The 14279-nt window shown below is 47.9% G+C and overlaps 1 protein-coding gene across 5 annotated transcripts in view; it reads left to right on the plus strand.

Moving 5' to 3' along the window:
- Window positions 1-14279, plus strand: part of LOC129855139 (transducin-like enhancer protein 4) — a 94582-nt gene that overhangs the window by 30614 nt on the left and 49689 nt on the right. For all 5 annotated transcript variants that reach the window (XM_055922497.1, XM_055922495.1, XM_055922498.1 and 2 more), the window contains one exon: window positions 9259-9303. In XM_055922497.1, coding sequence (XP_055778472.1) covers window positions 9259-9303 — 45 coding nt within the window. The remainder of the gene's footprint in view (window positions 1-9258; window positions 9304-14279) is intronic.

The following is a 14279-nucleotide window of genomic DNA, read 5'->3' on the forward strand; positions in this document are numbered from 1 at the left end:
CCTGATAACAGCTCTGCTGTCTGTCTGTAGTAGATCAGCCCTGATAACAGCTCTGCTGTCTGTCTGTAGTAGATCAGCCCTGATAACAGCTCTGCTGTCTGTCTGTAGTAGATCAGCCCTGATAACAGCTCTGCTGTCTGTCTGTAGTAGATCAGCCCTGATAACAGCTCTGCTGTCTGTCTGTAGTAGATCAGCCCTGATAACAGCTCTGCTGTCTGTCTGTAGTAGATCAGCCCTGATAACAGCTCTGCTGTCTGTAGTAGATCAGCCCTGATAACAGCTCTGCTGTCTGTAGTAGATCAGCCCTGATAACAGCTCTGCTGTCTGTCTGTAGTAGATCAGCCCCGATAACAGCTCTGCTGTCTGTCTGTAGTAGATCAGCCCTGATAACAGCTCTGCTGTCTGTCTGTAGTTGATCAGCCCTGATAACAGCTCTGCTGTCTGTCTGTAGTAGATCAGCCATGATAACAGCTCTGTTGTCTGTCTGTAGTAGATCAGCCCTGATAACAGCTCTGCTGTCTGTCTGCAGTAGATCAGCCCTGATAACAGCTGTGCTGTCTGTCTGTAGTAGATCAGCCCTGATAACAGCTCTGCTGTCTGTCTGTAGTAGATCAGCCCTGATAACAGCTCTGCTGTCTGTCTGTAGTAGATCAGCCCTGATAACAGCTCTGCTGTCTGTAGTAGATCAGCCCTGATAACAGCTCTGCTGTCTGTCTGTAGTAGATCAGCCCTGATAACAGCTCTGCTGTCTGTCTGTAGTAGATCAGCCCTGATAACAGCTCTACTGTCTGTCTGTAGTAGATCAGCCATGATAACAGCTCTGTGGCTCTCTGTAGTAGATCAGCCCTGATAACTGCTCTGCTGTCTGTCTGTAGTAGATCAGCCCTGATAACAGCTATGTGGCTGTCTGTAGTAGATCAGCCCTGATAACAGCTCTGCTGTCTGTCTGTAGTAGATCAGCCCTGATAACAGCTCTGCTGTCTGTCTGTAGTAGATCAGCCCTGATAACAGCTCTGCTGTCTGTAGTAGATCAGCCCTGATAACAGCTCTGTGGCTGTCTGTAGTAGATCAGCCCTGATAACAGCTCTGTGGCTGTCTGTAGTAGATCATCCCTGATAACAGCTCTGCTGTCTGTCTGTAGTAGATCAGCCCTGACAACAGCTCTGTGGCTGTCTGTAGTAGATCAGCCCTGATAACAGCTCTGTGGCTGTCTGTAGTAGATCAGCCCTGATAACAGCTCTCCTGTCTGTAGTAGATCAGCCCTGATAACAGCTCTGCTGTCTGTAGTAGATCAGCCCTGATAACAGCTCTACTGTCTGTCTGTAGTAGATCAGCCTTGATAACAGCTCTGTGGCTGTCTGTAGTAGATCAGCCCTGATAACAGCTCTACTGGCTGTCTGTAGTAGATCAGCCCTGATAACAGCTCTGTGGCTGTCTGTAGTAGATCAGCCCTGATAACAGCTCTGCTGTCTGTCTGTAGTAGATCAGCCCTGATAACAGCTCTGCTGTCTGTCTGTAGTAGATCAGCCCTGATAACAGCTCTGCTGTCTGTCTGTAGTAAATCAGCCCTGATAACAGCTCTGCTGTCTGTCTGTAGTAGATCAGCCCTGATAACAGCTCTGCTGTCTGTCTGTAGTAGATCAGCCCTGATAACTGCTCTGCTGTCTGTCTGTAGTAGATCAGCCCTGATAACAGCTATGTGGCTGTCTGTAGTAGATCAGCCCTGATAACAGCTCTGCTGTCTGTCTGTAGTAGATCAGCCCTGATAACAGCTCTGTGGCTGTCTGTAGTAGATCAGCCCTGATAACAGCTCTGCTGTCTGTCTGTAGTAGATCAGCCCTGATAGCAGCTCTGCTGTCTGTCTGTAGTAGATCAGCCCTGATAACAGCTCTGCTGTCTGTCTGTAGTAGATCAGCCCTGATAACAGCTCTGTGGCTGTCTGTAGTAGATCAGCCCTGATAACAGCTCTGCTGTCTGTCTGTAGTAGATCAGCCCTGATAACAGCTCTGCTTTTTGTCTGTAGTAGATCAGCCCTGATAACTGCTCTGCTGTCTGTCTGTAGTAGATCAGCCCTGATAACAGCTCTGTGGCTGTCTGTAGTAGATCAGCCCTGATAACAGCTCTACTGTCTGTCTGTAGTAGATCAGCCTTGATAACAGCTCTGTGGCTGTCTGTAGTAGATCAGCCCTGATAACAGCTCTACTGGCTGTCTGTAGTAGATCAGCCCTGATAACAGCTCTGTGGCTGTCTGTAGTAGATCAGCCCTGATAACAGCTCTGCTGTCTGTCTGTAGTAGATCAGCCCTGATAACAGCTCTGCTGTCTGTCTGTAGTAGATCAGCCCTGATAACAGCTCTGCTGTCTGTCTGTAGTAAATCAGCCCTGATAACAGCTCTGCTGTCTGTCTGTAGTAGATCAGCCCTGATAACAGCTCTGCTGTCTGTCTGTAGTAGATCAGCCCTGATAACTGCTCTGCTGTCTGTCTGTAGTAGATCATCCCTGATAACAGCTATGTGGCTGTCTGTAGTAGATCAGCCCTGATAACAGCTCTGCTGTCTGTCTGTAGTAGATCAGCCCTGATAACAGCTCTGTGGCTGTCTGTAGTAGATCAGCCCTGATAACAGCTCTGCTGTCTGTCTGTAGTAGATCAGCCCTGATAGCAGCTCTGCTGTCTGTCTGTAGTAGATCAGCCCTGATAACAGCTCTGCTGTCTGTCTGTAGTAGATCAGCCCTGATAACAGCTCTGTGGCTGTCTGTAGTAGATCAGCCCTGATAACAGCTCTGCTGTCTGTCTGTAGTAGATCAGCCCTGATAACAGCTCTGCTGTCTGTCTGTAGTAGATCAGCCCTGATAACTGCTCTGCTGTCTGTCTGTAGTAGATCAGCCCTGATAACAGCTATGTGGCTGTCTGTAGTAGATCAGCCCTGATAACAGCTCTGCTGTCTGTCTGTAGTAGATCAGCCCTGATAACAGCTCTGTGGCTGTCTGTAGTAGATCAGCCCTGATAACAGCTCTGCTGTCTGTCTGTAGTAGATCAGCCCTGATAGCAGCTCTGCTGTCTGTCTGTAGTAGATCAGCCCTGATAACAGCTCTGCTGTCTGTCTGTAGTAGATCAGCCCTGATAACAGCTCTGTGGCTGTCTGTAGTAGATCAGCCCTGATAACAGCTCTGCTGTCTGTCTGTAGTAGATCAGCCCTGATAACAGCTCTGCTTTTTGTCTGTAGTAGATCAGCCCTGATAACTGCTCTGCTGTCTGTCTGTAGTAGATCAGCCCTGATAACAGCTCTGTGGCTGTCTGTAGTAGATCAGCCCTGATAACAGCTCTGATGTCTGTCTGGGGTAGATCAGCCCTGATAACAGTTCTGTGGCTGTCTGTAGTAGATCAGCCCTGATAACAGCTCTGTGGCTGTCTGTAGTAGATCAGCCCTGATAACAGCTCTGTGGCTGTCTGTAGTAGATCAGCCCTGATAACAGCTCTGCTGTCTGTCTGTAGTAGATCAGCCCTGATAACAGCTCTGCTGTCTGTCTGTAGTAGATCAGCCCTGATAACAGCTCTGCTGTCTGTCTGTAGTAGATCAGCCCTGATAACAGCTCCGCTGTCTGTCTGTAGTAGATCAGCCCTGATAACTGCTCTGCTGTCTGTCTGCAGTAGATCAGCCCTGATAACAGCTGTGCTGTCTGTCTGTAGTAGATCAGCCCTGATAACAGCTCTGCTGTCTGTCTGTAGTAGATCAGCCCTGATAACAGCTCTGCTGTCTGTCTGTAGTAGATCAGCCCTGATAACAGCTCTGCTGTCTGTAGTAGATAAGCCCTGATAACAGCTCTGCTGTCTGTCTATAGTAGATCAGCCCTGATAACAGCTCTGCTGTCTGTCTGTAGTAGATCAGCCCTGATAACAGCTCTGCTGTCTGTAGTAGATCAGCCCTGATAACAGCTCTGCTGTCTGTCTGTAGTAGATCAGCCCTGATAACAGCTGTGCTGTCTGTCTGTAGTAGATCAGCCCTGATAACAGCTCTACTGTCTGTCTGTAGTAGATCAGCCATGATAACAGCTCTGTGGCTGTCTGTAGTAGATCAGCCCTGATAACTGCTCTGCTGTCTGTCTGTAGTAGATAAGCCCTGATAACAGCTCTGTGGCTGTCTGTAGTAGATCAGCCCTGATAACAGCTCTGCTGTCTGTCTGTAGTAGATCAGCCCTGATAACAGCTCTGTGGCTGTCTGTAGTAGATCAGCCCTGATAACAGCTCTGTGGCTGTCTGTAGTAGATCAGCCCTGATAACAGCTCTCCTGTCTGTAGTAGATCAGCCCTGATAACAGCTCTGCTGTCTGTAGTAGATCAGCCCTGATAACAGCTCTACTGTCTGTCTGTAGTAGATCAGCCTTGATAACAGCTCTGTGGCTGTCTGTAGTAGATCAGCCCTGATAACAGCTCTACTGGCTGTCTGTAGTAGATCAGCCCTGATAACAGCTCTGTGGCTGCCTGTAGTAGATCAGCCCTGATAACAGCTCTGCTGTCTGTCTGTAGTAGATCAGCCCTGATAACAGCTCTGCTGTCTGTCTGTAGTAGATCAGCCCTGATAACTGCTCTGCTGTCTGTCTGTAGTAGATCAGCCCTGATAACAGCTCTGCTGTCTGTCTGTAGTAGATCAGCCCTGATAACAGCTCTGCTGTTTGTCTGTAGTAGATCAGCCCTGATAACTGCTCTGCTGTCTGTCTGTAGTAGATCAGCCCTGATAACAGCTCTGTGGCTGTCTGTAGTAGATCAGCCCTGATAACAGTTCTGATGTCTGTCTGGGGTAGATCAGCCCTGATAACAGTTCTGTGGCTGTCTGTAGTAGATCAGCCCTGATAACAGCTCTGTGGCTGTCTGTAGTAGATCAGCCCTGATAACAGCTCTGTGGCTGTCTGTAGTAGATCAGCCCTGATAACAGCTCTGCTGTCTGTCTGTAGTAGATCAGCCCTGATAACAGCTCTGCTGTCTGTCTGTAGTAGATCAGCCATGATAACAGCTCTGCTGTCTGTCTGTAGTAGATCAGCCCTGATAACAGCTCCGCTGTCTGTCTGTAGTAGATCAGCCCTGATAACTGCTCTGCTGTCTGTCTGGGGTAGATCAGCCCTGATAACAGCTCTGTGGCTGTCTGTAGTAGATCAGCCCTGATAACAGCTCTGTGGCTGTCTGTAGTAGATCAGCCCTGATAACAGCTCTGCTGTCTGTCTGGGGTAGATCAGCCCCGATAACAGCTCTGTGGCTGTCTGTAGTAGATCAGCCCTGATAACAGCTCTGTGGCTGTCTGTAGTAGATCAGCCCTGATAACAGCTCTGTGGCTGTCTGTAGTAGATCAGCCCTGATAACAGCTCTGCTGTCTGTCTGTAGTAGATCAGCCCCGATAACAGCTCTGCTGTCTGTCTGTAGTAGATCAGCCCTGATAACAGCTCCGCTGTCTGTCTGTAGTAGATCAGCCCTGATAACTGCTCTGCTGTCTGTCTGGGGTAGATCAGCCCTGATAACAGCTCTGTGGCTGTCTGTAGTAGATCAGCCCTGATAACAGCTCTGTGGCTGTCTGTAGTAGATCAGCCCTGATAACAGCTCTGCTGTCTGTCTGGGGTAGATCAGCCCTGATAACAGCTCTGTGGCTGTCTGTAGTAGATCAGCCCTGATAACAGCTCTGTGGCTGTCTGTAGTAGATCAGCCCTGATAACAGCTCTGTGGCTGTCTGTAGTAGATCAGCCCTGATAACAGCTCTGTGGCTGTCTGTAGTAGATCAGCCCTGATAACAGCTCTGTGGCTGTCTGTAGTAGATCAGCCCTGATAACAGCTCTGTGGCTGTCTGTAGTAGATCAGCCCTGATAACAGCTCTCCTGTCTGTAGTAGATCAGCCCTGATAACAGCTCTGCTGTCTGTAGTAGATCAGCCCTGATAACAGCTCTACTGTCTGTCTGTAGTAGATCAGCCCTGATAACAGCTCTGCTGTCTGTAGTAGATCAGCCCTGATAACAGCTCTACTGGCTGTCTGTAGTAGATCAGCCCTGATAACAGCTCTGTGGCTGCCTGTAGTAGATCAGCCCTGATAACAGCTCTGCTGTCTGTCTGTAGTAGATCAGCCCTGATAACAGCTCTGCTGTCTGTCTGTAGTAGATCAGCCCTGATAACTGCTCTGCTGTCTGTCTGTAGTAGATCAGCCCTGATAACAGCTCTGCTGTCTGTCTGTAGTAGATCAGCCCTGATAACAGCTCTGCTGTTTGTCTGTAGTAGATCAGCCCTGATAACTGCTCTGCTGTCTGTCTGTAGTAGATCAGCCCTGATAACAGCTCTGTGGCTGTCTGTAGTAGATCAGCCCTGATAACAGCTCTGATGTCTGTCTGGGGTAGATCAGCCCTGATAACAGTTCTGTGGCTGTCTGTAGTAGATCAGCCCTGATAACAGCTCTGTGGCTGTCTGTAGTAGATCAGCCCTGATAACAGCTCTGTGGCTGTCTGTAGTAGATCAGCCCTGATAACAGCTCTGCTGTCTGTCTGTAGTAGATCAGCCCTGATAACAGCTCTGCTGTCTGTCTGTAGTAGATCAGCCATGATAACAGCTCCGCTGTCTGTCTGTAGTAGATCAGCCCTGATAACAGCTCCGCTGTCTGTCTGTAGTAGATCAGCCCTGATAACTGCTCTGCTGTCTGTCTGGGGTAGATCAGCCCTGATAACAGCTCTGTGGCTCTCTGTAGTAGATCAGCCCTGATAACAGCTCTGTGGCTGTCTGTAGTAGATCAGCCCTGATAACAGCTCTGCTGTCTGTCTGGGGTAGATCAGCCCTGATAACAGCTCTGTGGCTGTCTGTAGTAGATCAGCCCTGATAACAGCTCTGTGGCTGTCTGTAGTAGATCAGCCCTGATAACAGCTCTGTGGCTGTCTGTAGTAGATCAGCCCTGATAACAGCTCTGTGGCTGTCTGTAGTAGATCAGCCCTGATAACAGCTCTTCTGTCTGTCTGTAGTAGATCAGCCCTGATAACAGCTCTGCTGTCTGTCTGTAGTAGATCAGCCATGATAACAGCTCTGCTGTCTGTCTGTAGTAGATCAGCCCTGATAACAGCTCCGCTGTCTGTCTGTAGTAGATCAGCCCTGATAACTGCTCTGCTGTCTGTCTGGGGTAGATCAGCCCTGATAACAGCTCTGTGGCTGTCTGTAGTAGATCAGCCCTGATAACAGCTCTGTGGCTGTCTCTAGTAGATCAGCCCTGATAACAGCTCTGCTGTCTGTCTGGGGTAGATCAGCCCTGATAACAGCTCTGTGGCTGTCTGTAGTAGATCAGCCCTGATAACAGCTCTGTGGCTGTCTGTAGTAGATCAGCCCTGATAACAGCTCTGTGGCTGTCTGTAGTAGATCAGCCCTGATAACAGCTCTGTGGCTGTCTGTAGTAGATCAGCCCTGATAACAGCTCTGTGGCTGTCTGTAGTAGATCAGCCCTGATAACAGCTCTGTGGCTGGCTGCTATTGTTGTGGTGTTGTGTAGTGTGGGGCTCTTAGCTAGCTCAGCTTCATCACCTGGGATCATAAGCCTGCATGGGGATTTTAGCGTTGTTCTTTTATACGGCTGAGATAGTATGTGTGGAGAGTTATAGGAATGTGAAATATTCAAATGAATGAGGGTAGATTAGATGAATGAGAATATGCAAGACATGACATGACAGATGCATTTTGGTGTGATTAGGCTGAGCAGATTCCTTGTAGTACACTGTGCAGTGTGTTGTATGCTAAGGATCATATGTGGCTGTACAGTATCTTGATCTTTCATGCCATTTAATTCATTTAGCCTGCCTCTCTATCAGTGTTGACTTTGCCTGAGGAGTATCCTCACACAGACAGACACACAAACACACACAACTCAGTATTAGGAAGGTGTTCTTAATGTTTGGTTTACTCAGTGTATATGTTCATTACAGTAATCCATTCCCACGTTGTTCACCTCTCTGCATGGGTCCAGCCATGTTGGTTCTCTATAGAGCCTTATACACTATCTTGCAGCCTATAATATGGTATGTCGAGCATTCTAAATGTAATATGGTAATGTCGAGCAGCCTTTACATAGTCCTTATTCCTCCATACAGACTGCTCTGTGAAGAGGCTTGTGTTGTCCAGTACATGGCTACATTAGCATACTGGTCCTCAGAACCTACTTATCTAATATGAGAGAGAGAATGAATAAGAATGGAGAGAGAAAGAGAGACTAATAATGGTTAGAGTGCGAGGGAGAGAGAGCGAGAGAGAGACGAATAATGGTTAGAGTGCAAGAGAAAAAGAGAGAGATGGGGGATGGATGGAGCGGTAGAGGGAGGGAGGACATGACGAGGAGAGATGGCACAAAAGAACATGGCTTTTATGATGTTGGAGAGAGGAGAGGATTCAGAGATGGACAAAGGAAGGAAGGCTCAAGAGGAGCGTGTGTGAGCGTGTGTGTGTGTGTGTGTGTGTGTGTGTGTGTGTGTGTGTGTGTGTGTGTGTGTGTGTGTGTGTGTGTGTGTGTGTGTGTGTGTGTGTGTGTGTGTGTGTGTGTACCTTGTGAGCCAGCGTGCGTGTGTGTGTGTACTGTGTGAGCGCGTGTGTGTGCATGCATCGTACGTGTGTGTGTGATAGAGAGAGAAACCGAGAGAGAAATGCCAGAGAGAGAGATCAAGAGATGGAGAGTGAGAGAAAGATAGACAGACAGTCCCTGTGAGATTCTGAGAGGGCGAGAAGAGACAGAAAGACAGAGAGTGATACAGAGACAGCGAGAGTTTCAGGGGGGGAGAGAGAGAGAGAGAGAGGCAGGAGGGGGGAGAGGAAGGGGAGAGATTGGGGGCAGGTGAGAGAGAGAGGGGGTGGGGTGAGAGAGAGAGAGGGAGGAGGGGGAGAGGAATGGGAGAGATTGGGGGGAGGGGAGAGAGAGGGGGGGGGGGAGAGAGGGAGAGAAGTCAGGTTTGATGGTCATCATTCTCAGTGCTGTTCATGTGCCTGCTGAGACTGGGACTGGATATGTCACAATGACTGATCCCCGCTGTCTCTCCAGCCCGGATGGAAGTTATTACTGTGTACACACACCCACACTGGTGCTGAGACAGACAAACACCGCTCCATACACACAGACACTGACAACGACATACACAGACACACATTCACATTTCCACCATGCACACATGAACAGACCCACACGCACACACACAATTGATCACCTGATTATATTTAATCTATTACCTCTGTATACTTATTGAACGTTGTTATTTCTCTCTCCATACAGTACTATGAGATGTCCTATGGGCTGAACATAGAGATGCACAAGCAGGTAAGAGAGACGTTACTGTCTTTCAGTATTACTGTGTGTGTTGTCTGTGTCTGGTCTCTTCCAGTAATGGTCTTTACAGGGAGCAGTATAGGGCAGACACCACAGTCACCATCCCTCTCAGCCCTCTCTGACACCAGCCACTGCCTCTGTCTCACACACACACACACACACACACACACACACACACACACACACACACACACACACACACACACACACACACACACACACACACACACACACACACACACACACACACACACACATACACCCTCAACCCGAGTGTGTGTGCTTCACACTCATGAACTGTAGTATTTCTCATCATCTCTGACAGAGTGTGTTCATTGCAGTAGGGTGTTTGTGTGTGCATGCGTTCGTTCCTTTGGTGTGTGTGTGTGTGTGTGTGTGTGTATGTGTGTGTGTGTGTGTACGTGCATTAGTTTGGTGTGTGCGTGTGCATGTGTGCGTGTGCGTGTGTGTGCGTCATGATCAGCAGAGTCCTGGCAGGCACCCCATGTCCCTTTCTTGTTGCAGAGTGCGCGTTGTGGCGCATTATCCACTTGACTGACGTCTTCATTCAAGGTGACTTACAGGCTAATTCTACTCCATCGTTATGGACAGCAGTGAAGAGGTCCGGGGGTGTTTAGCAGTCCACATGCTGGACCCAGATCCAGAGCTAGGCACAGAACCAAACAGATCCAGAACCATAGTGAATATGTGCCAGTAGCCAGGCCGACAGGGTAAAGCTCCACTGTCAGCTCTACTGTCCCCACAGAGGAGACATGAATAGAGATCTGCTTGTGTTACTCCAGAAAGGGGGAGGAAGAATGGGGGGGAGAGAGGGGGGAAGGAGGGAATGAGAGAGGGGGAGTGAGGCTGCTGGCAGGGGACACAGGAGAAGGAGGGCTGAGACAGGTGATGAGAGAGAAATAGATACATTTGAGAGAGAACAGAGAGAGGGCGAGGGGGGAATTAAATAGAGAGTGTGATATGAGAAAGAAAAACGGATAGTAAAAAAGGACCAGATAGAGATTTTTCTTTTTCTTTTTTTTATTTAACCTTTATTTAACCAGGTAGGCAAATTGAGAACACGTTCTCATTTACAATTGCGACCTGGCCAAGATAAAGCAAAGCAGTTCGACACATACAACAACACAGTTACACATGGAGTAAAAACAAACATATAGTCAATAATACAGTGAAAAAAAATAAGTCTATATACAATGTGAGCAAGTGAGGTGAGATAAGGGAGGTGAAGGCAAACAGATATATGTATAAATAAATAAAAATATAAAAGGCCATGGAGGCGAAATGAGTACAACACAGCAAGTAAAATAAAAACTAAAAAAAACACTGGAATGGTTGGTTTGCATTGGAAGAAAGTGCAAAGTAGAGACAGAAATAATGGGGTGCAAAGGAGCAAAATAAATTAATAAATAAATAAATACAGTAGGTAAAGAGGTAGTTGTTTGGGCTAAATTGTAGATGGGTTATGTACAGGTGCAGTAATCTATGAGCTGCTCTGACAGCTGGTGCTTAAAGCTAGTGAGGGAGATAGGTGTTTCCAGTTTCAGAGATTTTTGTAGTTCGTTCCAGTCATTGGCAGCAGAGAACTGGAAGGAGAGGCGTCCAAAGGAAGAATTGGTTTTGGGGGTGACCAGAGAGATATACCTGCTGGAGCGCGTGCTACAGGTAGGTGCTGCTATGGTGACCAGCGAGCTGAGATAAGGGGGGACTTTACCTAGCAGGGTCTTGTAGATGACCTGGAACCAGTGGGTTTGAATATAGAAAAGGATAGAAAGGATGAGCCAGAGAGAGATACTGTAGAAAGGATGAGCCAGAGAGAGATACTGTAGAAAGGATGAGCCAGAGAGAGGTACTGTAGAAAGGATGAGCCAGAGACCGATACTGTAGAAAGGATGAGCCAGAGAGATACTGTAGAAAGGATGAGCCAGAGAGAGATACTGTAGAAAGGATGAGCCAGAGACCGATACTGTGGAAACGATGAGCCAGAGAGACCGATACTGTGGAAACGATGAGCCAGAGAGACCGATACTGTGGAAACGATGAGCCAGAGAGACCGATACTGTGGAAACGATGAGCCAGAGAGACCGATACTGTGGAAACGATGAGCCAGAGAGACCGATACTGTGGAAACGATGAGCCAGAGAGACCGATACTGTAGAAAGGATGAGCCAGAGAGACCGATACTGTGGAAACGATGAGCCAGAGAGACCGATACTGTAGAAGGGATGAGCCAGAGAGACCGATGCTGTAGAAAGGATGAGCCAGAGAGAGATACTGTAGAAAGGATGAGCCAGAGACCGATACTGTGGAAACGATGAGCCAGAGAGACCGATACTGTGGAAACGATGAGCCAGAGAGACCGATACTGTGGAAAGGATGAGCCAGAGAGACCGATACTGTGGAAACGATGAGCCAGAGAGACCGATACTGTGGAAACGATGAGCCAGAGAGACCGATACTGTGGAAACGATGAGCCAGATAGAGACCGATACTGTGGAAACGATGAGCCAGAGAGACCGATACTGTAGAAAGGATGAGCCAGAGAGACCGATACTGTGGAAACGATGAGCCAGAGAGACCGATACTGTAGAAGGGATGAGCCAGAGAGACCGATGCTGTAGAAAGGATGAGCCAGAGAGAGATACTGTAGAAAGGATGAGCCAGAGACCGATACTGTGGAAACGATGAGCCAGAGAGACCGATACTGTGGAAACGATGAGCCAGAGAGACCGATACTGTGGAAAGGATGAGCCAGAGAGACCGATACTGTGGAAACGATGAGCCAGAGAGACCGATACTGTGGAAACGATGAGCCAGAGAGACCGATACTGTGGAAACGATGAGCCAGAGAGACCGATACTGTGGAAAGGATGAGCCAGAGAGACCGATACTGTGGAAAGGATGAGCCAGAGAGACCGATACTGTGGAAACGATGAGCCAGAGAGACCGATACTGTAGAAAGGATGAGCCAGAGAGACCGATACTGTGGAAAGGATGAGCCAGAGAGACCAATACTGTAGAAGGGATGAGCCAGAGAGACCGATGCTGTTGAAAGGATGAGCCAGAGAGAGATACCGTAGAAAGGATGAGCCAGAGACAGATACTGTAGAAAGAATGAGCCAGAGAGAGATGCTGTAGAAAGGATGAGCCAGAGAGAGGTGCTGTAGAAAGGATGAGCCAGAGAGACCGATACTGTGGAAAGGATGAGCCAGAGAGACCAATACTGTAGAAGGGATGAGCCAGAGAGACCGATGCTGTTGAAAGGATGAGCCAGAGAGAGATACCGTAGAAAGGATGAGCCAGAGAGAGATACTGTAGAAAGGATGAGCCAGAGAGAGAGATACCGTAGAAAGGATGAGCCAGAGACAGATACTGTAGAAAGGATGAGCCAGAGAGAGATACCGTAGAAAGGATGAGCCAGAGACAGATACTGTAGAAAGGATGAGCCAGAGAGACCGATACTGTAGAAAGGATGAGCCAGAGACCGATACTGTAGAAAGAATGAGCCAGAGAGAGGTGCTGTAGAAAGGATGAGCCAGAGAGACCGATACTGTAGAAAGGATGAGCCAGAGACCGATACTGTAGAAAGGATGAGCCAGAGAGAGATACTGTAGAAAGGATGAGCCAGAGAGAGATACTGTAGAAAGGATGCGCCAGAGAGAGATACTGTAGAAAGGATGAGCCAGAGAGAGATACTGTAGAAAGGATGAGCCAGAGAGAGATACTGTAGAAAGGATGACCCAGAGACAGATACTGTAGAAAGGATGAGCCAGAGACAGATACTGTAGAAAGGATGAGCCAGAGAGAGATACTGTAGAAAGGATGAGCCAGAGACAGATACTGTAGAAAGGATGAGCCAGAGAGAGGATGAAAGTTTTTTTTAAATGAGCGAGAGTGCACTGAGAAATGACAAGGGGAGCTTTGAGCCAAAGCAAGGAATAATGAATCATGAATAGATTTAACAGTATCTGCTCTTAGTTCCTCTCTTCCCAGCCCCAGCCGTGTGCCATTACTCTCCTTATCACGTGCGGGGCCATCTCGTGGTGTGCTGCTGCCATTAATTGAGCCATCAAGCAGTCACTCGCTTTCTACAGGAGTCACTATTCCCTTTAGCTTCTACTGATCAGGGAGGGATGTGTATAGGGGAGGATATTTGAAGGAATGGGCCATCTGCCAACAGGGCTGCTGATACCAACTGATCTGATAGTATCTGTGTGTGTGTTCTGTCTGCCCTTCCCTCCCTTCCTGCCGTGGAGATGGTGATCACTGATCAGCCATGGCATCATGGTGGCTTTAAAACAGCAGGCGCAGCACAGCACACACCTTCCCTCCTCACTGGAAGAGAGAGAGAGAGGAGCACCACTGATATGTAGAAACACTGAGGGCTTAGTATAATGGAGTTACATATGTAGTGATATATATGTCAGCAGCAATACAGTCTTATCATCACGTGTGATGTTTTGGGTCTGCAAACAGCCAGTTATATATTCCATGCTATATGTTCTCAGAAGGCTCAGGGATATGGTGGTATATGTGTACAGGAGGTATGGTGGTACATTATATTCACTGATATCGGTCCTAAGAAGCCTGCAGAAGTAGTTTTATATTCACAGATGTACACCGCCCCTGTAGTTCTAGTGATATCGGTCATAAGTAGCCTGCAGAAGTAGTTTTATATTCACAGATGTACACTGCCCCTGTAGTTCTAGTGATATCGGTCATAAGTAGCCTGCAGAAGTAGTTTTATATTCACAGATGTACACCGCCCCTGTAGTTCTAGTGATATCGGTCATAAGTAGCCTGCAGTAAGCTAGCTCGCAGATATAGGTCCAGGGAAAAAAAGATTTAAATATTCAGTGATATATAGTATATACTGTATTCAGGGATATTGCCCGACAATATCCTGTATATTTTCAGTCAGGTCTAGAAGGCTCAGTAGATATAGTTAG

Source organism: Salvelinus fontinalis, chromosome 5 (assembly GCF_029448725.1).
Source record: "Salvelinus fontinalis isolate EN_2023a chromosome 5, ASM2944872v1, whole genome shotgun sequence".
Lineage (NCBI taxonomy): Eukaryota > Metazoa > Chordata > Actinopteri > Salmoniformes > Salmonidae > Salvelinus > Salvelinus fontinalis.